Raw genomic sequence first — 22408 nt, 5'->3', positions numbered from 1 at the left:
TCCTGTTTTCACAGAGATATTTCCCAGATCTACCCAGATCTGGTATATCATCGTGGATATATTTGTCTGCTAGTAAAAGTTGATCTAATTTTTCTTGACTGAAGTCTGCCTGTCTGCTGGTCTGCCCCCCAGCCTCTCCCACCCCCCCACTGCCTGTCTCTCCAACCGCTTGGCCATCTCTCCTTCCTGCCTACCCGCATTCATTCCTGTCTGTCTGGTACTGTTTGAAAGTGCCCTTTACACGTCAGTAGTGAGGCGGGGAGGTGGGTGGGTGAGGGAGGGAGGGATGGGAAGGGAGGGAAAGAGAGAGGAGAGAGGAGAGGAGAGGAGAGGAGAAGAGGGGAGGGGGGGTTTCCATCGCTCTAACTAGGTCAGTGAAGACACACCCCTCTCTCCCCTCGCTGTGCCCCTGCTCTCCCCCTCCTGTCTTCTTTTCTCTCCCTTTTTTTTCCTCCCCCTTGCTCCCCACTGTGACGCAATGCAGACTTTCTGCACAGGCCTCCTGCTTCTCCTTTTTTATTATTAACTCCTGAAATCTGAAAAACACAGCAACCACGGTCTTCCACTCACTCACTCCTGATGACAGTGATGCACCCTTCAAAAAAATCTGCAAAAACACGCATCAGAGGAACAAAGACAACTTGCACTTTGACTCAATTTGCCAGTCAAATGAGATGAATCAGCTGCGCCATATGGATCTGCTAATCATCCGGAGTTTCAGTGATCCAGCTTTTTGTTGTGGTGATGGATTACATAACGCTTTGGCGTTGCATAATGTTTTGTGGGGGTTGTCAATCTGTGATCAGGGCACTTTTCGCATTTGGAGGGACAGGTCAATTGCAGCCATCACAAAGTGTGTCACTGTTACTGTGTGACTGCTTTGGCAACACACTTTGAAAGAAACTCATCCAGTGCACCTATGTGTGTGTGTGTGTGTGTGTGTGTGTGCATGTGTCAGAGATGATAAAGAACAATCACTGCATTCATCTGCAGTTTTAAACCCTATCAGATACTTAACTTGTGACTTATCATGTGCTCTTGCTGCCTTTTGACAGTATGGACTGGAAATCATGAAATATGCATGCTAAAGAGCAAACTCCAAGTATTACATAAGCCCAGCATGTCATGCCACAGCCCCAGCACTAGATGTCTCTGTTTCTGTTGGCTGTGCCGCGATGAGTCATCCAGGCGGGGGTACTGTATATGAGCTGAATTCAGAGTTACCAAATCTCACCCATGCTTGAACCTCAAATGTGGAGTGTTGATCTCAGTAAATGCTGATCTGAAGTGAGATATTTGGATGCACTGTGTTGTGTGCATCCACACGGGAGCAAGAGGCCAAAAATCTGGTGGTGAATATGATAAACGTGGTTGGAAACTACATTAGAAGTGCACCACAACAGATAAATGTGCAAATGATTTTTAGCTGATGCATCATGTCTCCTCACAAATATGATTTTGTTAATCCATTTGTCACTTAATAGATCATTTGAGGCAGTTAGAGGATTAAACCCCCCCCCAAAAAAAGCTTTGTGTGTTGCATGCAAATGAAAGAGAATAGAGGATCTGAGGGGTTCTCAGAGGATAAAAGAAAATGGGTGGATGAAAGAGGGGTGAGATAAGGAGTGTAAAGGGGTCCAGTGACGCCCTGCACACAACAAAATGTAGGTCATCAGGCCAAAGATAAGGGAACCAAGACATGCGAGGCGGAAGGGAAGAGGAGTCACAGTTGAGGAAAATGTGCAGGATACTGGAATAACTCTTTCCACCTGGCTGTGTTCGCTGGCCTTATTTGCTGCGGATAGAAATATCATGGCATCGTCAGCGCCCATGTGTGTGTGGCACATGTATCCCCATGCGTATGTGTGCGCATTCACACTCCCTGTAATTGGGTCAGGTTCACATGGCAAAGCACGTTGGTTCACGCCGGAGATAAACACAACCCAGTTGCCGTGACAACCTCCCTTTTATTCTTACCACATTTTTGCATTGTACATATTTGTATTTGCATTTCTATGTTAATGTTGACACAGCCATAAGCTGCACTGTCTCTCCACACCGAGACGAAGATGCATTTTAAAGTCCAGTGCTGTCATGATCATGAACAGGTTTGCACTTCAATCAATCACGACTGTCCTTTGTTTTGAAAATGTATTACCTAAATTAAAGTTTGCGAATGCGTCAGCGCCACAGAGTCCTCCTTCTATTCAAGCGTTTGTGGGTGTGGATGTTGAAACCTGCTATGCAAGGAACAAAGGAGGAGAGATGTGGAAGGGTGGGGGAAAGGGAAAGGGAGACAGTGAGTGACACAGAGAGATTCACTGCTGATTGTGTGCCAAGACAAGTCTGGACATACTGCAGAAATTTAAACATAGGTGTAACTCTGTGCATACGTGTGTGTGTGTGTGTGTGTGTGTGTGTGTGTGTGTGTGTGTGTGTGTCAGCACATCTCTTACTAACTCAAACAGCCATGACGAACATTTCCATGAAGGCACGCTACCTGAATTTAGCAACACAACCTGTTTAGAAGACACACTACAGTGTGTGTGGTGAATATTTAGAGAAGTGGGATTTTGATTAGAGGGTTGCCAGTTTGAATCATGTGACTATGTGCTCAGGGGGGAAATAGAGAAGAACCAATCTTCCGCTGTTCAGCACTTGCTGTAGAGTGTTCTTGAACAGGCACTAAATGTTCAGGTGCATTAACAGTCTGTGTAATGTGTAATGCTGTGCTTCCACTGTACAACTCTGAGGAGTCAATGTCAGTAAAATGTGTTTGCAGAGAGCAGGCACAAATACTAGACAAATTTCACTTAAGCTGACATAGTCTATATGCAATTAGTTTGGCTTTGTTTATTCAGAGTCAAACTTGAAAACTTAGCTTCAAATATTAAGTATTTCTATTTATCATAAACATTTTTGTTCAGTTTAACACTCAAAAACTTCAACTAATCTGTTTCGTCACATCTGTGTAGGTGTTTTTTTTCCACATTTGATTGGCAGTGACCAAATAAACACAGACTGTCATTAGCTTCTGATTCAAATGTTTTTAAGTCCTGATTGATGCAAGGAGGTACGCAACATCACTCATCACCGAGTCCCACGCACTTCAAACCAGTGAGAAGAGCTAAGAGGAAAAAAGGAATAAACATGAAACTGTTCTTAATTTGGCAGAAAACCGTTTATGTAGGAGTTCATGCATCACTCATTGAGAAAATAACTTGTCAGGGACTTTAATGCCCAGAAAATTCTTATTTCATTACCAAGCAGTGGTCAGGGCTTGGGTTGAGGTTAAAAATATATCATATTATGATAGGAAAATGATTTACATTTTTGGTCAAAGGTCAGGTTTTGACTCTCAAATATTTCTTCCTCCATACATCACAATCAGGTTTTGCTTGAAATGTTCCACATTCAGAGGCTGTGCAGAGGATGTTCGAATGTTATATGATAAATGGCACTAGAGTTTCACAATATCTCATTTTCACCTGTATAGCTCAGTGTAAGCTAAGCCAAGGACACTGCAAGAGAACATGTTTGTGCTTTTTGTGCTGGGCATGTGAGCTGCATTCACTCACTGAGACCAATCTGTACCTAATGACCTGTGATTGAACTCATATATTATTTATTCTGCAGAATTATCAAACTCAAGAGCTGTAGAGTCTGTGAAACACTAAACTGATAAGGAGAAACTGAGAGCGAAAAAGAAACAGATGTGTTACAGTGTGGGGAGGTAAAAGGAGCTGAGAAGATAAAGAGAACAGGGAGTGAAATATAGAAAATATGGAGATAGTACATGGATGTAAAGTGGAATTGAGTGGAGGAGAGTAAGCAGATTGAAACAGGAGGGAGCACTGTTTGTACTCTATATGACACACTGACCTAGTGACGCAGCAAAGCTCACAGCTCCAGATTACAGAGCCGTGGCTGGTGGGAGGGGGCGAGAGGGATTAATGGTTCCTCCAGAGAGGAGAAAACAGGGAGATTAACTGAACGAGGGAATAGGGAGCGGGGGATTACAGCTCTGTGGATGGAAGGAGCCTGAAATAATCTCAGCAAACTGACTGGCATAATCCAGTGCATGAGTGTGCGTATGTGCATGTGTGGAGGTTCACCTTTCTGCCTTTTTGTGGATGCGATGCACATAACGTTAGGGTACAAAAGGACATGAAGCGGTGAATGTGATAGATGTACTTTAGATCACCCCTGCTCTCATATGAATGAATGCAAACATTTTTACAACATGCCGTGTGAGAGGCTAGGCTGGAATGTAAGGAGTTGATGCTACTGAGGCACAGAGATTGGCCATGGGGCCCCACTGAAACCATGTGCGGCCAATCAGTTACAGTCGGTCCCTCATCCCTACAAAGACTCTTTGATGTGAGCGAGGCCTTTAAATTCAACCCCGGGGAGTCACAAGGCTACACTGGCTTTGATCTGAGTCAGGAGAAACCTTATGCTATTCCTAACAACAAGACGTCCTGCACAACAACAAAATGCCTGCTTGTTTGACATTAAAAGAGACAGAGACAAGTGCAGATTCATTGTTGGATGGGAAAAATGAGCTGAGAAGCAGCTTTGCACTGTACTAAAACCTAATGCACTGCACGTGAGTGGTTCTGTACATCTAGATGATGCTGATGCATTCGCACAATGTAACACTGATCATTAGAAGAATCATAACACCTCTCTGCAGAGAGATAATTTCTGTCCATCACTGGCTCAACAGATCTGTCACTTTAAATGTCTGTGTTGCTTTGGCAACCTTTTTCTATACTTGAGAGGATTCAAGGCAAAGTGGACATTGGTTATTTCACCTGACTGTGTGTACTGCAGCTCTGCTTGCTGTCACACAGCCTGTGATGTAAATATCCGTCCATTTATGTACTGTTTCTGTTGGCCTCCCCCGTCTGCTCCCTCATCCTGTTATGCTGCTGCTGGCAGCCTTCCAGCTTCCCTAAGCTCTCCCCCTCTTCCTCGCCTCTTCTTTCACCTCTTACTTTATCATCGGGCAACAAAATGTCTGCCATATACGAAGCCATGCTGACGACCTCCTCCTCCTCCCACTCCCTCTCTCTCCTTCCTCTGCCGCCTAACCGAGTTGCACAGCGGTTACGTAAGAGCTAAGGTCAAAATGTCACTGCCGTTGTCAAGGGAGACATAGAACAGAGGGGCTTTAGAGGAGATGTGTACAGGGTGAGAGAGAGAGAGGGGGGAAAACAGCGAACACAAACGGCAAGGAACAAAAAAAAATGTACAGGAAAGGCCAGAAAAAATGATGATTTGAACATGTGTGCATGAACAAAAACATTAAAGTGTTAGGACAGAGTTAATTTTGGCTGACATAAAGGACAACAAACAAAAAAAGATTGCATGTTAAAAACAAGGAAGAGGCAAAGGAAAAAGGGTTTGGAGAGGAAAAAAAACAGAAGAATGCAAGCGCCTGTGTGTTTTCTGTGTGGGTGAACGTGTGTGTGAGAGAAACAGAAAAAGAATCTGTGACTGTAGGTGCTCTGTGCTCGGCTGCTCCACTAACCTAGTTTGAGTAATCTCTGCCTTCATGCTGTTTCATAACATCGCTGCCAGAACATTGCATCATAAGGCCACCCGCTACAGCACCCCTACCACCACCTCCTCATAAGCACCAACTGTCACACACTGTCCCAAGCATACATTTAGATCAGAATCTGAATCTTTTATTATTCATAGATTAAACCAGAGAAGATGAGCTGTGAATTTGCTTTAGAAAAAAAGCACAAAATATCCAAAGACATTGATGATTCATATCAGCAAAAAAAAAAAAAAAAAAATTAAATAAATAATAACACCATACATTTGCTGGGAAAAAATGCCAAACACTGAGGATAACATGCTAATACTGTACATGCATACCAATAAGTTAAATATAACAAGCTGCAGATATTACAGCAGTGTTCCTGTGATATGTTCCTGCATGTCCAGCACAGAAATGTGAACACGAAACAGGAACCAGACTGCTGTGAATCAAACCTTTGCGAGGTTACTGGGTGTAAACTCTGGAACAACTCTGCTCCACAGAGAATAAATTGAAAGATGGTGAGCAATCATTGGGAGAGCAGCCAGGGATATTTTTTCTGGCCTATTCTCCTTAGCACAGAGGAGCATTACTGAGGAACAAAGCTCGTTTGAGTGCAAATAAATATTTTACAAGTCCACAAAGTCACTGCAGCAGCTCTGTATTATAGAATGTTTATTGCCTATAAAATTAAACTTCCTTTTTTCTTGTCTCATTTCTTTTTGAAAGCAGGTGTTTCTCTTTGTTAGCAGCACAAGGACTATTAAAAGTGTCATAAATATGCACTCTTAATTGGGGGAACAATAAGTGAATAAGGTGTCAGCTCTCTAGTAAAGACAGAAACTGTTAGATAGCTTCTTGTTTTAATTTTGGCAACACCTAATCAGACAAGTGTGAATCAGTTCAGGTTTATAAGGCACATTCTGCACTGTTACAGAAGCTGTTATCAAGTAAGGGAAATGAGAGAGAACAGTATGCATTAATGCATGTTTTAAAGAAGTGGTTGTGGGTCTAATTCCCTTCCTGTCACCTCCTGGAAGCGATAATCGCTATTTCTCATTACTGATCATCACAGTAGGAGTAAGAGCAGCAGTCAATCATTTATCCGGCCACCTTAAACTCGCTCTCGACGGGCGCGCGCCCGCGAGTGCTGCGAGAGGAGCTGTCGGCAGTGAGATCATGTGAGAGTCCACGCTTGGAGAAAGTAGGTTAGCAGGGTAGACTGAGAGGAAAGCAGGCGGAGAGAGTCACAGCGCAGAGAAGGGGGGGTTTGCCGAACACCGCTCGTCCACACCGTGGGGGAACTATCCTGTCAAAAAAAAAAAAGTTGAGCCAAATCTATTCGCCAGTGCGCCTGGGACGGCTACGATGCGATCCAAAGCGACTTTTTTCACTCTTTTATTTTGCTCGGACTTGACCGAGCGATAAAGGGAGAGGAGTTTCGGGTAGTTTTTTTTTCCTCCTTTTTTTGGTCGTGCTTTACGAGAGCTGTCTACAGCCGGGACGAAGTTAATATTGACAGAGCCAGTGTGTACTCTGGCTCCAGCGCTTTATTCTCCTCTATCCTGTCACCTACAGTAACCACATGTAGTCGAGTTTCCAATCGCCCTCGCATAAAAGAAGAAAACATCAAAATGAGAGGTAAGTTGTTGTTGTTTTCTTTTCACACAATACATCCGTGCATGTTTAGTTGAACTTGACGGGGGAAACATCACGTCGTGGTTTTTTGAACGGGGCTGGAACGGCCACATGTGTGCGCACAGGGAGCTTGAGTGCGCCTGTTTTCCTCCCTGTGCGCATTAATCCCTCATGACTGGATTATCGCTGCACAGAGCCTCCGGGCTGCATGCTCCACTCTGAAGTTCAACAGTGCAATGGTAAAGAGCAAGAGGCATGGTGCTCATGGTAATGGTAATCTTACCGGATATTTTTTTGTTTTTCCTCATCTTTCAAGTCTGTTTATAGCTCAGTGAAATCAGTCCAAAATCCCAACTGTGCACATGCGTAATTTTGCTTTATGATTCACTGCAGAGCCAAATCTGTCTGTGTGTGAAGAAATGTGAGTCACATCTCACCTGGGAGTGCTTCTGTACATTTTTTTTGTTTTTGCTAGAGGGGTCCATGTTGGAGTTATGCAATGAGGAGAGGGAGGGGCGTGAGAGGAGGTTGTTGTTAACCAAAACTAGAATTATGTAATCGAGATGTTATCCGAGCTTATCAGGTCTCTGATCAGGTGAATTAAACCACAACAGTAAACGTTTTGCAACATTCGCTTAAAAGAATAATGTGTAGTTATTTTTCTGCTTTATATTGGTATATATGTAAATCTAACTTTATAATAGTTTCTATAATAGTTTTTTTTTAAATCCTGAAGATGCTTGCAAACTTCTTCTTCGCACCAGTGGTTATATAAGATAAATCTGAGCGGTGCTGGTGTAGTAGTGGTGGTGTTGTGTTGTGATGTGATGACTGTGCCAGCATGGCCGACTGCGTGAGTGTACAGAGGGAGAGGGACCTGGCTGTTCCACTGACCTAGTTATGTCACCCAACATTATACAGCATTCGCAGCAGAGGGAGGGGGAGCGGCTCTGGGAAGCGTCGTGCCGCCTTATGTGCAATGCCATGTGCGGTTACAGGCGCTCGGTGACGGTCCCTACAACGTGTCGCCGCCAAAACACAGATTGAGCTTGAACTTGGGCAGTGAATGAATGTTATTGACAAGGCAGGCTGTTTGTGTACAGCCTGTGAAATCCAAAATATGGATAATTTCACATTTTAATGATAAAAATAAGTTTCAAAACTAATGTAGCCAACATGCAAATTACATTCATTTAAAATATATTTTTCAATTCTGGAGAGACCTTTTTTCTTGTGCATGTATCTCGCCCCAATACTTAGCCTGCAGCAGCTACTGTAACCTCTCAAAATATGAACTGATTCTAATCTACCTGCAGCGATTTCTGCCTGTCTTATACAGATTTTTAAACAAGCTCTTTATCATTTTAACAGCATTTTGGTTCTGTTCTGTTACATTTCTGTGTTTTTGGTCTGAGCAAGGTCAACATTACAATGCATTTACTGTGCAGGACAGGAGATTAGGTGCAAGTAGTTGTGTTTTTTTTAGATGAATTTTTGCACTAAACAGGGGAGGGGAGGGGAGAGAGAAGCAGAGGGGGCCTCTGGTGGAGGGAGGTTCCCTTTCTGGCAGGATATCCAAATGTAAACAAACCTTTCTTAGCCTGCCGCACTGAAAATGTAGGTTAGTCACCCAGCTTGTGGTTTCCTCACTAGAAAAGCATGTCAGCACTTTTTATCCCAGCTTGAACATGCTCATGCATATTTACAATTAAAGTCACTTTAACCCAAATTGTTGAGACACTTCAGTGGTTTTGGCACATGGACAGACTTTTAGAGGCCTGTCATGACGTAATGTCTCGACCTCTGACACTTCCTCTGGTTTTGCTGCTCTGGATAGTGAACATGATTACATGTAAACACAGCGAAAGACCATGACAGTCTTGTCATGCACTGACACCCGTCAGAAGAGCCCTGTGAAATTCTTAGCTCTCCTCTAATGCCCCCTCTGTGGGCCTCAGCTTGGCTTCCACTGGTATTAGCATCTTTTAAAATAGAGCCTGTTGATTTGAATGCACCAGCAGCCTGACAGCCAGATTGTATAGCTATATGCATTGAGTGTATGTTGAGTCTCAGTACTGTTGCTCTGTGTCAGGACTGTGAAGGACCATCCTTATCGAATACATGAAAATATTTTCTGAGAGCTGTGTATGTCACAGAGTGGGATAGTGTTTCACAAGGTATTCACAGTAAGACAGCTGCCTTCCTGGATTCAACCAGAGGGTGTGAAAACACATAAGGTAACAATAGAGTTAATCAAATAATATGTAAATTCAAATAATTCAAATAATATGGAAAAATATTCCCATTCTTGAACATGATTTCTAAAGAGGAAGAGGCGACAGAGACAGCCACAGTAGATTGTTGTGATATAGCTGTGGTGCTCACTGTAAGCCTACACCCCACTGTGAGGCATGACACAACATGTGCTTCAGCATTGCTATTGTGTATAGAGCTCAAGCACAGGGCTGCCACCTCCTATTGAGTGTGTCTTCTCATGCTGTCAGTCATTCTTATGAGCAGGTAATGAAAAAAACAAGTCAATCTGTCGCTTGAGGGCAGTTAGCAGTCTGCATGTTGAGACCTCTTGCATAACAAGCAAACATGGACAACCTGTACTTGTATGAAAACTACCTGTACAATTATAAAATGGAGAAGTGGCGTGTGTGTGTGTGTGTGTGTGTGTGTGTGTGTGCGTGTGTGCGTGTATGTGTGTGTGTGTGTGTGCGTGCATGGATGATTTCTGAACGTATGTGACTGTGAACAACATGTGGAAGGTCAAAATTCAAGTTTTTCTCTTCGTCACACTCCTGACACACTGATTGTCTGACAATCAGGCTCCTGCTGGAGAAGTACTGACTGTTTGTTCCACGTTAGATACAGAGAACTGAACTGTTGGAAGCACAAAGTCAGTGATTTTTTTTTTCTGCCTCTACCCGCTCCACCCCTACTGAATTAGGCTTTGGTAGAGATAAGACAGTTACACATTTAGCTGGCTGATAAACACACTGGGGCCAACATGTTTTGTAGCTGAGCTGTTTAAGTGTCTGTTCACAGTTTATTTTGTGAGAAGGCATGGGTGTGCCACACAAAGTAGCTGTCCTACCACTCAAACACCTTTCTTTGTTTGTCATTTGCGTAACTTCACCTCATTTATTGTCTCTCCCTCTAGTCAGTGTGTCAGTGAGTGATAAATGGAAAGCGATGCATGTAGACTTCATGTTCACAAAAAGCAGTATTGGTATCAGTCTTCTTGGAATGTCGTCTCTCCCTAGAGAGCTAAAGGTCAGGTACCTCAGACTGGTGTTTTAGCACAGGTCAGCAGTGATATTCAGGGTCAAAGGTAAATGTTGCTTTTAACGTCAGTATGGCTACTGCTGCCTCCAGCATTGTTAGTTGAATTCATCGTTAGTGAGCTTTTTTTCATTGTTGATTGGTGACGTTGGTGTTTTTTGTCAGTTGGTCAATTAATTGATTAGGTGATTGAATGAAAAAATAATTAAAAGACACCACAGAGCCCAGAGTCAATCTCTTGCTCAAGGGCAGTTAGCACCCTGCACATTTGACCTCTTACATAATGAGAAAAATTTTTTTGATAATCATTTAAGTCACTTAAGAGGCAAAAATACAGAAAATACACTGGTTTCTGCCTCTCAAACATACACATAAGGGATTTTCTTCTTCTATGGTAGTAAACAGAATACTTTTGGGTTGGAGACAGCTGGTCATCTTTTACTGTTTTCTAATCGAACAATTAATTAGTCAAGAGAATAATGGATGAGAGTGTTCAATAAGTGTAATAATTGTTAGATGCAGCCCTAGTTTTTGTCTCCTTTGGTTCACTGAGGCATCTATAGTATCCCTATTAATCTTCTGTACTTATTAATTCTTTTCATTGAGGTAATTGGTTTAACTTTGTGGTAATTTTTCATTTACCATGCTATAAATGAGCTAATCACATTAAACAAGGGGACTTTAGGGAGATGAGTCTAGGTTTACTGTCTCTAGGTTGTGTCTGGATATCTGCAAGGAGAGTCAGAGAAGAGGAGTGAAGGCATGTTCTGTATGTGTGGTTGTAGCAACAGGGGTGGGTGGCTGGGCATCTGTGTAATTCTGGCTCTCAGCACAGGACGAGAATAGAACGGGTTGAAGCAGCAGCTCAATGTCAAAGATGGGGCAGAGGGGTAGGGGGCTGAATAGCTGACATTCAAGTTCAGAGTTAGTCTGCTTTGAGTGGACTGTAGCCAGGTACAGTAGGAGCTGTTACGGTCAAATCAAATGTTTTTTTGTTTTTTTTTCTCACCAGTAACACAGCACAGTGCTTGATAGTTGTGTAGACATCACTCCATACAGAAATAGACTTATGGGAAATCAGTCAAGATCTGTGTTGCATATTAAGTGAACTGGTGAGTGCGGTTTTTCTAGGCTTATTATCATTGCCTCTCTTGGTTAATTTTGCTGTTATGTAACACAGCCAATTTTCAAATGCAAGTTCCGAGCCCATAGGGAAATGTTTTATGGGGAAGTCTGAGTATTGTTCAGCTCCACCTTAAAACTGGTCTGCGGAGAGACGGGATCGCGCCTGCCTCCCTCCTCCCTCTCCCCCTGCAGTGGGAAAGTGTGTCAGTAGGACAGAATGTCCACATGGGCTGACAGGCTACAGCGCCTGAGTGACGGATGACTCAGCCAATACCAAGGAGGCTGGGGTGCTGATCGGCCAGTGGGAAAGAGCGAGCAGGAGGAGGGCGGGGTCTCGGTGTTGCTAGAGTGAGCCCGCTGAATGAGTGTTGTGAGGAATGCTCACAGACAAGAGTTATATAATTGAGAGATGAGGGAGGGGTGGAGGGGAACCTGAGAGAAAGAGAGGAAGGGAGGGGGAAAGAGGGAGATATTTTTCCGTTGCATGCCTGCAGCTGCCCTGATCAGTTGGAGTATTTTAGTAACAGTTTAAGAGGAGAGACAGCCTTTAATGACTGTGTCATTAAAAGGGAAAAGGGGGTGGAAAGTTGTGTTTTCCAGTATCTAAGAGTGCAACAATTCCTCCTCAGTCACTAGGTGGTTTTCCATATGTCGCCCCAACACAAGCGGTACAAATTCTGATTCTGTAACTCAGTCCAAAGATTGCACTGACACCAAGGCTGAGCAGTATCTTATGATATAGCTGTTGTTATTTTTCTCTGTCACAAAAGAAGGAGTCTTTGTGTATGTGTCATATGTGCGAGTGTCATGTGATTCCCTATCTGTTTGTGTACTCTGTTCCCTCGTGGGGGCCACACACAGGGTACAAACCGTTTATGGCAAGTTATCTTCTCTTGTACTGTGTGTGCTTACTGTGGGACAGTTTGTCTGCAAGGTTGTTGACATCAATAGAATATATATGTATATATATATATGACTTAATTGATGCTACATTGTTCCATCCTGTACATCACTTGCTGTGTTTTTTGTTTTCTTTGATACCACACTCGGGTGCAAAGTACCAGATTTGACTCATGTAGTAATCTGTTAATGTTTCTAAAAGGTGTTAATATCTTTCTAATGATAATAGTAACAATAAAATATGCTGCTTTTCAATTAATTACATATTTTACCAAAGGGTCATGAAGCATCATAAAATACAAAGGAAGGACAAAATACACTAAGAAATAGCTTAAGATCAGAGAGCTTTTTTAAAGCATGGGATTTACAGAGACCTGATAATGAGACCTGTTTTAACCAGAAGGACTGACCTCAGGATCACAGACTGCACTAAGACTGAAAGGGGGCTGACATGAAATGTAACTAGTTGTCTAAAGCCTATAACATTATCAGTAAAATGTTAAATTAATCTGAAGCTCAAGGGCTCCCAGAGAAGGGAGCAGGGATAGGTGTAACATAACAACTCACTGAAATAGAGTCGGCCAGAAGCCTTGCAGCTGCATTTTGTATCAGCTGGAGGCAGGAGATGGCCTTCTTACTGAATCCTGAGTACACACAGATACAGCAGTCTGACTGTGACAAGATAAAAGCATGGTCAGGTTTTTCAAGGACTACAGAAGATACAAAGGACCTAAATCTGGCCAAGGTTTAGAGCTGGTAACATCATAGCGCAACGTAAATGGCCAGCAAAAGAGAGAGAGCCAAAACCCAGGCCTGAAATATGGTTGGTTTGTGTTACAGTAATGGAGAAGCTGCCAAGATTTAACTGTAAAAAAGCAGATTGTATTTCACCAGGGATCTCAGATTTTTTTATGCCTGGAACTTGGTTGTTTTGTCAGGTTTAAGTGGTACTTACAGTATAGCTATGTATCATTAGCATACTATTGGAAATGGATAATGTGTTTATTGACAATATGTCCAAAGGAATACAAATAAATGAAAGTATTAAGGGTTACAAATTGGACTACCGGGCAACACCACAAGAGAAAGAGGTGGAAGCAGCCCTGCCAAATTCAACAGAAGAAGAGTCCCTATTTCTCTTTACTGAACAAGACTGATAAATATAAAACAATCAGCTTTTTCAGAGCAGGTCTCAGATCGAGGAGGATTTTAACCTCCACTATTAGCAGTGAACAGTACGTCTGAATGTTTTTCATAAAGAAAATCAAAGTTTTATTTGGATAAAATCAGTAGCCAGACAAGTAATAATATACCAAAAATGCTTCTGTCTGAATGAATGCATCATGTTATTTAATGTTATGTCAGTGTTTACTATTTTGGGAAACAGTCCACAGTATGACTCAGTGCTGTCAAACACCACTGAGCAGATGTTGACCACTGACTTTCTGTTCTGAAGTGCAGCTTTCTATGTTAATTTGAGACACACGAGGCAGCAGCTTTCTGACCTCTTTCTTCACTGTTGTCTTTGGTCCTGCAGCTCAGATCGAGGTCATCCCCTGTAAGATCTGTGGGGACAAGTCCTCAGGAATCCACTATGGCGTCATTACCTGCGAAGGCTGCAAGGTGAGGAGGAATCACAGAGAGTCAAAAAGGCCACCAAACTTCACTTTAAGTAACCTGTGTTATTTAAAATGTGCAGACATTTACAGTGTTTCTTATGTGTGTGTTTGTGCGTGTTTAGGGTTTCTTTCGCCGCAGCCAGCAGAACAATGCCATGTACTCTTGTTCCCGCCAGAGGAACTGCCTGATCGACCGAACTAACCGCAACCGCTGCCAGCACTGCCGCCTACAGAAGTGTCTGGCTTTGGGCATGAGCAGAGACGGTAAACACACAAAGAACGCACTGTACTCTCTCTACTCACTTCCTTCAAGCGTGACATTCAGCGGTAAACCTAAAAACATACCACAGCTGAGTTTAGTTTAACGTGGGCCTTTCACTTACATAAGGCAGGTTTAGTAGATGTGTTTCTCCAGTGCAGCCCAGTGCATGTGTCCCTTTAATTAAAAGCTGATGCCAGGAGAATTTGAAGCCCCCAGCAGTAATGTTTCACACCAGCTGTCGTCAACAGGGTTTGCCACTCTTCTGTAGGCTGCAGCAAGAAAACAAATACAGTATGTAGACTGGAGAGATGACGAACTGTCATCAGGGACTGGAGAGTAACAGTACTTATGGATAATGTGGCAGAAGGAATCTTTATAAGCCAGAAATATCTTACAATTAGATTGAGGTAACAGTTATAGATGTGCAACAGAAGAACTGTATTATCTCTGCACACATGCAAAAAACAGAATATTTTAATTTGTTCAAGGTAAATGTGTCAACATGCCCCAGCCATACCGCTAGTAGTTACTTGTAAGATGAGTCTGTCTGTTTACTATAATGAAATATAATATTTTCTCTCTGCAGCAGTGAAGTTCGGTCGTATGTCAAAGAAGCAGCGTGACAGCCTCTACGCTGAAGTTCAGAAGCACCAGAAGTCCCAGGAGTGTGTGGGCTCCGGAGGCGGGGGTTCCACAGCTCTATCCTTACCCAGGGATGATGGAGTCTGCAGCGGCAGCGGAGAGGATGGCGAAGAGGGTCTGAGCCGGTCCTACAGCAGCGGGGGCTCCAGCTCCACCCTCAGCGACCTGGACGACATTGCGGCGCTGCCCGACCTGTTCGACCTGCCTCTGACCCCCGAGGAGGCCAGCGAGTACTGCAGCCTGGAGCTGCTCGGAGGTGGCGGAGGAGCCAGCACCGGCAATACCTCCAACTCATCATCCTCTTCTTCCTCTTCCTCTTCCTCATCCATGTCCAATCAGAATTCCCCGCAGCAGACTATACTGGACGGGGGTGACAGCAATGGGATACAGCTCCTGCACACACACTCTCACACACATCCACTGCTGGGACACACACATGCACTGCTGGACCATCTGCCTGATGACTGCTCAATAACAGACCTTGGTGAGTACTAACAATTTAGTATCACAAATAAGTCATTTTTTTATTCACACTTTGTACCTTTAGCAACTACAGTGAGAACAAGGCCTTTACATGGTGCAGGATATTATTAGAGACAGGCATTTATTTGTATACATTTTTTCATAGTGCTCCTGTTTTGCATTACCTGCTACAAGCTCTAAACTTAGCTGTTCTTTAAAATGATTCACATTAGACTTCAGTCTGAGCAGCTCAGGAACCATAAAACCTTTTACTGAACCTTTTACTGAAACATTTAGTGGAAGTGCTGAGTTTTTATAACAGCAGTTTACATCAAGAGAACAAGACAAAGCAGAATAGGTCATAATTAATAAATCAGTGAGTAAATAACAGTATTTCTGGTAAAGAGAATACAGCATGAGGATGTTATACTGTTAGTTATAGCTATAAAAATGTAAAACAGGTAGTGGTATTTTTTTTTTTTTTCACCTGACCACCATCTATTATCCATTGATGGCTTAAAGGAAATGGAATAAGCGCAAATACCATTTTCACAAGGACATCTCATCATTTCATAAACAAGTTAGTGAAGAGTTAGATTTCATAGCAGATACGTGGCAGATAGAACAGCAAAACAAGGATAAGATTAAATGTGCAAATGAAGAAGGAAGAAAGCAATAAGAAACAGGCAGAAGATGCACACAAGCCCCAGCTCACCCAAAAAAACAGGGGCAGATAAAGGGGTGAGGGTGTAGTGGTATTTATATAGTTAAAGAAGCAATGGCATTTTTAAAGATAGCATCTCTAGAGACCTTGAGGAAGAATGCATCTGTATTTTATTTTACATCTTTATGGTTGCTGGCAGCAGCAAACTGCAGGGAGGCTTTCAATGAGGCTCAGGGGACTGTTAAAAGAAGCAGTGAATAAATATTGTGGCTGCTGGATGTAATAAGTGCAGGAGGTGGAGAAGATCCTAACAGCTGTGGAAATGAGATGAGCAGAGGAGCCAGTAGCACTCAACATAACAGCAGAATGTCACAAAGCATCTAGTTTCTAATTCAAGGTCACACCACCACGATCTGTGGATATGTAAACAACACTGCTGTTACACTCTGCTGCTCTCTCTCTGTCTCTCCGAAGCACAAAACCTGCTACCAGTACAAATAATCTGAGTGAGACAACACTGATGTTTGTGTTGTGATGTGTATGCTTATTTTGTTTTCACAGAGCGCATCACTCAGAGTATTGTCAAGTCTCACCTGGAGACGTGCCAGTACAGCGCTGAGGACATGAAGAGATTCACCTGGGCACAGTACGCACCTGAGGAAACACGGGCTTTTCAGAACAAGGTACATAATGAACCCCCCAGGTGTTAAGTCCTCTGTCGTTCACAAACTTTTATAGCATTGCCACTGGCAAATTAGATCAGAATAATTTATAAGCTCGGTGTCTGGCTTAAACAAGGTGGTCTGTTTTGATTTGATAATTTTATCAGAACTAAAATGATCAGATATTAATTAAAAAAAACTTAGTTTGCTTAGTGATGTGAATGGGCTTGTCATACTCGCATGTCTTTTTTGTGTCACTCTTTCATCAGTCAGCTGAGTGGATGTGGCAGCAGTGTGCACACCATATTACCAACGCCATCCAGTATGTGGTGGAGTTTGCCAAGCGCATTGCTGGCTTCATGGACCTATGCCAGAATGATCAGATTATATTGCTGAAAGCAGGTCAGTGTCTTAAAAAAAAGCTCAAATCTCAAATACTTCATCAACAGAGTTAATTCTTCCGAAGTAAACAGAGTCTGAAACTAACTTTAGTTCCTTCCTGTTTTTTTTGTCTCCAACCTTCTACCTTTGCCTTTTTTTTAAAAAAATCATCTATTTATTTGTTTTAATGAACTACACACACCTGGGAAAACTGTACTATTCTGGAAACAAAATTTTCAATTACTTTCCATATCTTCTCAACATATATCTGTGATATAAAATGCATATATTTGTAAATGTTTTGAACGTTTAAATTTTTTTTAAATGGTTCAAAAAATGTCTTATATATGCTGTGCACCAATCTGGGTCAAAATTATTTACATTTCGTTGTTTGTTTTGTGCATGTTGGAGTATCTTGGGCCTTGTCTGTTCCTCCCTCCTCCCTCCTCTTCTTTCTCCATCTCTCCATCTCTCCATCTCTCCATGTCTTTGCCTCTATCTGTGGCTGCCCTTTCAGGCTGTCTGGAGGTCCTGCTGATTCGTATGTGCCGAGCTTTCAACGTCAACAACAGCACCATTTTCTTCAATGGGAAGTTTGCTCCGGCCCACTTCTTCAAAGCACTTGGTGAGGATCAGATGGGAATGTAGTTGTGTAAGCTCTGAAACATTCAGATAATTATGTTTCTTACACCTTATGTAAGCTGGAAAATGTGTAATCATTACCATCACTGTGTAGGAAATGAAATTACTGACAGCTTATAGAGATGCCTCTGCTCTCACTAACATAGTTCGTGATTTTAAATAACATAAGCGTGGTAATTCTTCTTAAAATGATTCTATAAGACAGTCATTTTGGCTCATTCTTGTCAGCAGCAGTTCATTAAAGCTAGAACTGACTTTGAGGAGAAATTATTGAAAGTCTCCAGCTTGCTTTTCAATTTCTGAAGCACTGTCTTGCCTCTTTAGTACCACCAGCTGTGTAACAATACACCCTAATGGAGGAAGTGAAAACAAACACTATTAAACACAACAGCAAGCAGTGTGAAAATGAGCCAAGTTGTTAATTTTAAATGATGGATTATGTCAGTCAGTACAGCAGTGTTTCTCCATGAGCTGTTCTCAACAGATTTCTTAAAACAGACAGACGTTAATGGCACATTTAATTGAGGAATCTGTAGGTCACTGTGGATCAGGCTTTTCACACCATCATCTCTTGGGTGTTTCCTGCATCGGTTTGTCTAATTAAACTGGACTATTAAGCTGCTGTTTTTGACAATTAACTAAACAGTGTCCTGTGTTTGTGTTTGCGCAGGTTGTGATGACCTGGTTAGCGCAGTGTTTGATCTTGGAAAAGGACTCTGCCGTCTACAGCTGTCTGACGAAGAAATGGCTCTGTTTAGCGCTGCCGTCCTACTATCCCCTGGTGATTATTCTTCTTCCAATATTTATTTGCTTTGATCTGCTCACACATTCATTTACTCAGTGCTGTTCTGTCCTTGGTGAAGAAAGCCATGCTGACATTTCAAGAGCGACTGCAAGATATCTGTTTTCAACATAAACAATCTACACAAACATTTTTTTTTTTTTTTTTTTTGTAGTTTTTTGTTTATCACTGGAGATTGTTCAACAACATTTTGCATTATAAAATTGGTCATTTATCCCCATGTGTCATTTCAGCAGCAGTACATATCAGCCTTTGTTTGTTCACACTTCTGAATCGCTTGGTTTAGAGTGGTAAAGTACATTCTGTGCGGCCATACATTTTTCATAGTCACAGAATGTGAATTTAAAAATTTTGATCACAAAGTTTACAAACATACCAAATATGTCAGGCTAAATGTGTTGAAATGATGCATAAGACGTCTGATATATTTGTTTGATTTAATGATACCTTTGGCTTGATTTTCACTCGGTGTGAGCCTCAGTAATTTGTTAAAAGAACAAATTCTGTCAGACAGCATGGAGTAAGGCGATTTTACCAACCCTAAGGCCACTTAAGGAGAATAAACCGGGGAAACTGTATGTTAACAAGTTGTTATTTTCTCTCCTGCAGATCGACCTTGGCTGACAGAAGGCCAAAAGGTTCAGAAACTCCAAGAGAAAGTCTACCTGGCTCTGCAGCATAGTCTACAGAAGAGCGGTGCTCCTGAGGAGAAACTGGACAAAGTAAAGACAAGAAGTCACAGCTACTCTTAAACACATTACAACTGTGCACACAAACACATAAATTCACCTTTCTGTCTCCTCTGTCTCCACAGATGGTGTCCAAGCTGCCCATAATGAAGTCAATCTGTAACCTCCACATCGATAAACTGGAGTTTTTCCGTTTGGTCCACCCAGAGACCGCCTACAGTTTCCCACCACTGTACCGGGAAGTGTTTGGCAGCGAGATGTCTCTGCCGGACTCCACCGACAGCTAGACAGAGAAATAGACAAAACAAGAGAGATGGAGAGTGTATTAAGAGGTAGGGAAGTAAAAAGGAGAGACAAAGAAGGATAGAGATGTTGAAGCTCAACAACCAGCAGTTAAAGAGACAATCCAGGACTTGTAATACTCCGTCTCCCACGATCCCAAAGTAGTCCTCCACTTTCCCAGCAGGCAAAGCACCTTACACTACAGACCACACATGCGCATGGTCCTCTGCATATTGTAGCATTAACAGCAAGCGGATGGGCACTGAAATAATAGCACAGCAGCCCACTTAGCATGTAACAACTCCAAGCTCTAACACTTGTTTAAGATCAGATCCACTGTGGATCACCCAACCAGTTATGAATGTACCTCATCGATAAGCACCAGTGCACAAGCCAGAACCCAACAACAGTGAATGTACAACCCTGCCACTATGAGACAGAGTTTTACATATAGTATTAGGATGAAGTTGTATTGATCAACAGGTCTCACTATTAATACAGCTCTCAGTCAGTATTTCTCTCTATGTTATTACATCTCAGTATGGTACAACACATTCGTATCCATACAAGACAATACCTTTGTACTGACCATCACGTAGGGACCAAGATCATGAGTCATTTTCTCTGATATATAAAGAAACACACAGATACGATATGACTCATGGCTTCGGCTGACCTCCCTCATCAGCTGAGTACCAGTTTCACACACATTTAGACGGTGTTCGGTGCTGCCTTTTTGTAGGCTCTTGTAATGCAATGAGAAACCTCAGTCCCACACACCCCTTTCCTTGTAAATGCCACTTAGAGACAGGACAAGATGAAATTATCTTTAATTTATATACACATTTATAAACAAATATTTTAAATAAGAATGTAAATAGATGACTATATAAGTATATGGAGAGAGTTAGAATGTGTGTTCAGTTCAGTTCAGAGAGAAAGGGAGAGAAAAGTGGACAGTAAGATGTAGAGGTGGAAAAGAAAAAGATGGATGGATGCGTGGGGATAGCTGATGTTTGGACTCAAATCTTTTTCTGGACTATTTTTCCTCTTTTTGACAGTACTCTCAGGTTTCCGTGGCAACAACCCCCCTCTTGCCCACAACAGCAAAAGCTCAGCTGGGTTAGGCGCGGTTATCACGCAAGCGATGGGGCGGACACATGTTGCAGAAGCGACACACGGCAGGGGGTGGCAGTGCACCAAAACAAAGGCGAGAAAGAAAAAAAAAACATTGCCGGTCTTCTTGCATTTAAACTGAAAGCGTTCAGTCTGTGTTGTTGCTGCCCCCACCCACCCCCCCTGCCTAAGAGACAAGAGGACAAACTGGACACTACAGAAAAGAGAAAGCAAGGCAAAAGATAACTTCAAGAACTGTAAAATAAAAGGGGACACACAGGGTCTCTCCCCCCCGCCCCGTTCCTAACCAGCAGTCAGAAGAGTATGTGTAGTAGAATTGTCTTTCACTCATAATGTTTCAGTTGGTTTTAGGCCGTGATGACGACAGGGTCCATAATATGTATCATAAACCCTCCCTGCTGGTTGGAGCAACTGTATTATTTTGTACATTTGCTGTTCCCCTTTCCTCTAGTCCCAAACCCAAGCACTTATACTTTCCTCTTTCTCACTGGACACTAGTCTAAGGCCAGACAGAGCTACCAGCTGCCCCCCTGAGTTTGACCACATCGCCAGTAAGACTAAGTAGTTTTCAGTCAGTCTGTTTTATTGTTTTTGTTTTGTTTATGTTTTGTTTTTACCACATCTGTCACACAAGGTCACACATAACTGTTTACATTTTTCATGTACATAAATAACACGCTTTCTGAAGGTCATAATAGCATTGAGATGATGATAATGTCTTACTTGGGGTGCTGTGAAGTTCTTGAGCAGGGTCCGAGTACCTGCTGCTTTTGCCGCTCAGGGAGCTAGCTGTGATCTCTCGTCCCTTTAATTGCCAGTGACGTCTTTTAGCCTTGTACTCCTCACACCTTTGCACCTAAGATGAGACCCATAACCATAATCACTGTGGATGTAAGTTCTATTTTTGTGAATGTTACTCACAAAGTGTCAAAGCCCTTCCCGTTTGTCCTAATATTGTAACATTAAATTTATGAGACATAGGAATTTAAAAAAATAAATAAATCAGTTAGAGTTAAAAAAAAAAAAAGGATTTCATTATTGGGGTTTAATGTTTCTTTTGCTGTGATTTTCATTTATTTGTCAGTCTTTTATCCACCTTTTTCTTTATGTGTCTCCACCTTTGTCTTGTAAAGTCGGTGATCTATTTTTTTTTAATTGACGAAAGACTAGGAAAAGTACAAACAAAAAAAGAATAGTTTGTCACCCTTCTCTTTCCCTGTATGACAAAATGTACAAGAGGTATATTACTAGTCCAAGAGTAACTGAGTCACACAGCTCGATATATATTGTTGTCCAATGGGATACCTTATATGTGGTTTTAAGAATGTAATAAATTGTTTCTTTTTCTTTTGAAATGTTTCACTGAGTCTTATTTAAACTTGAATTTTGCTGTCATGTCAATGAATATGCATAATGTGTTTTTGCGTGTTCCCTAATATTATACTGTATATACAGTATTCATTTCATGCCACTGACTTAACTCCCAGTTAGTCTATTAATCTATTAAGAAAAACATTAATCTGCAACAATTAATAAGAAAATAAGTTATTTATCAATCAAAAGCTTTCAAGAACTTTCTTCATCTTCATAAAAACAGACGTTTAACAAACAAACAAGAAGTCTTAAGGTGTATTTAAAAGCTTTTTCTGGCTTCTT

The 22408-nt window shown here is 42.0% G+C and overlaps 1 protein-coding gene across 1 annotated transcript; it reads left to right on the top strand.

Moving 5' to 3' along the window:
* Positions 1-6705: 6705 nt before the first annotated feature.
* LOC108883614 (nuclear receptor ROR-beta) lies at positions 6706-22107 on the top strand. The gene is made up of 10 exons (XM_018676954.2): positions 6706-7195; positions 14046-14131; positions 14250-14391; positions 14976-15515; positions 16719-16840; positions 17089-17221; positions 17718-17825; positions 18513-18623; positions 19254-19366; positions 19459-22107. Exons 1-10 carry the CDS (start codon positions 7189-7191, stop codon positions 19618-19620), a joined length of 1524 nt encoding a protein of 507 aa, XP_018532470.1. The 5' UTR covers positions 6706-7188; the 3' UTR covers positions 19621-22107.
* The last annotated feature ends 301 nt before the right edge of the window (positions 22108-22408 follow it).

The sequence above is a fragment of the Lates calcarifer genome, linkage group LG4 (genome assembly GCF_001640805.2).
Source record: "Lates calcarifer isolate ASB-BC8 linkage group LG4, TLL_Latcal_v3, whole genome shotgun sequence".
Lineage (NCBI taxonomy): Eukaryota > Metazoa > Chordata > Actinopteri > Centropomidae > Lates > Lates calcarifer.
The sequence above is the reverse complement of the archived record's forward strand: the minus strand, read 5'-3'. Positions and strand labels throughout refer to the sequence as shown.

Coding starts and splice junctions, on each gene's coding strand:
- LOC108883614 (XM_018676954.2), top strand. Junction 18,624..19,253: donor TGCCGTCCTACTATCCCCTG/GTGATTATTCTT, acceptor TCTCTCCTGCAG/ATCGACCTTGGCTGACAGAA. Junction 19,367..19,458: donor CTGAGGAGAAACTGGACAAA/GTAAAGACAAGA, acceptor CTGTCTCCACAG/ATGGTGTCCAAGCTGCCCAT.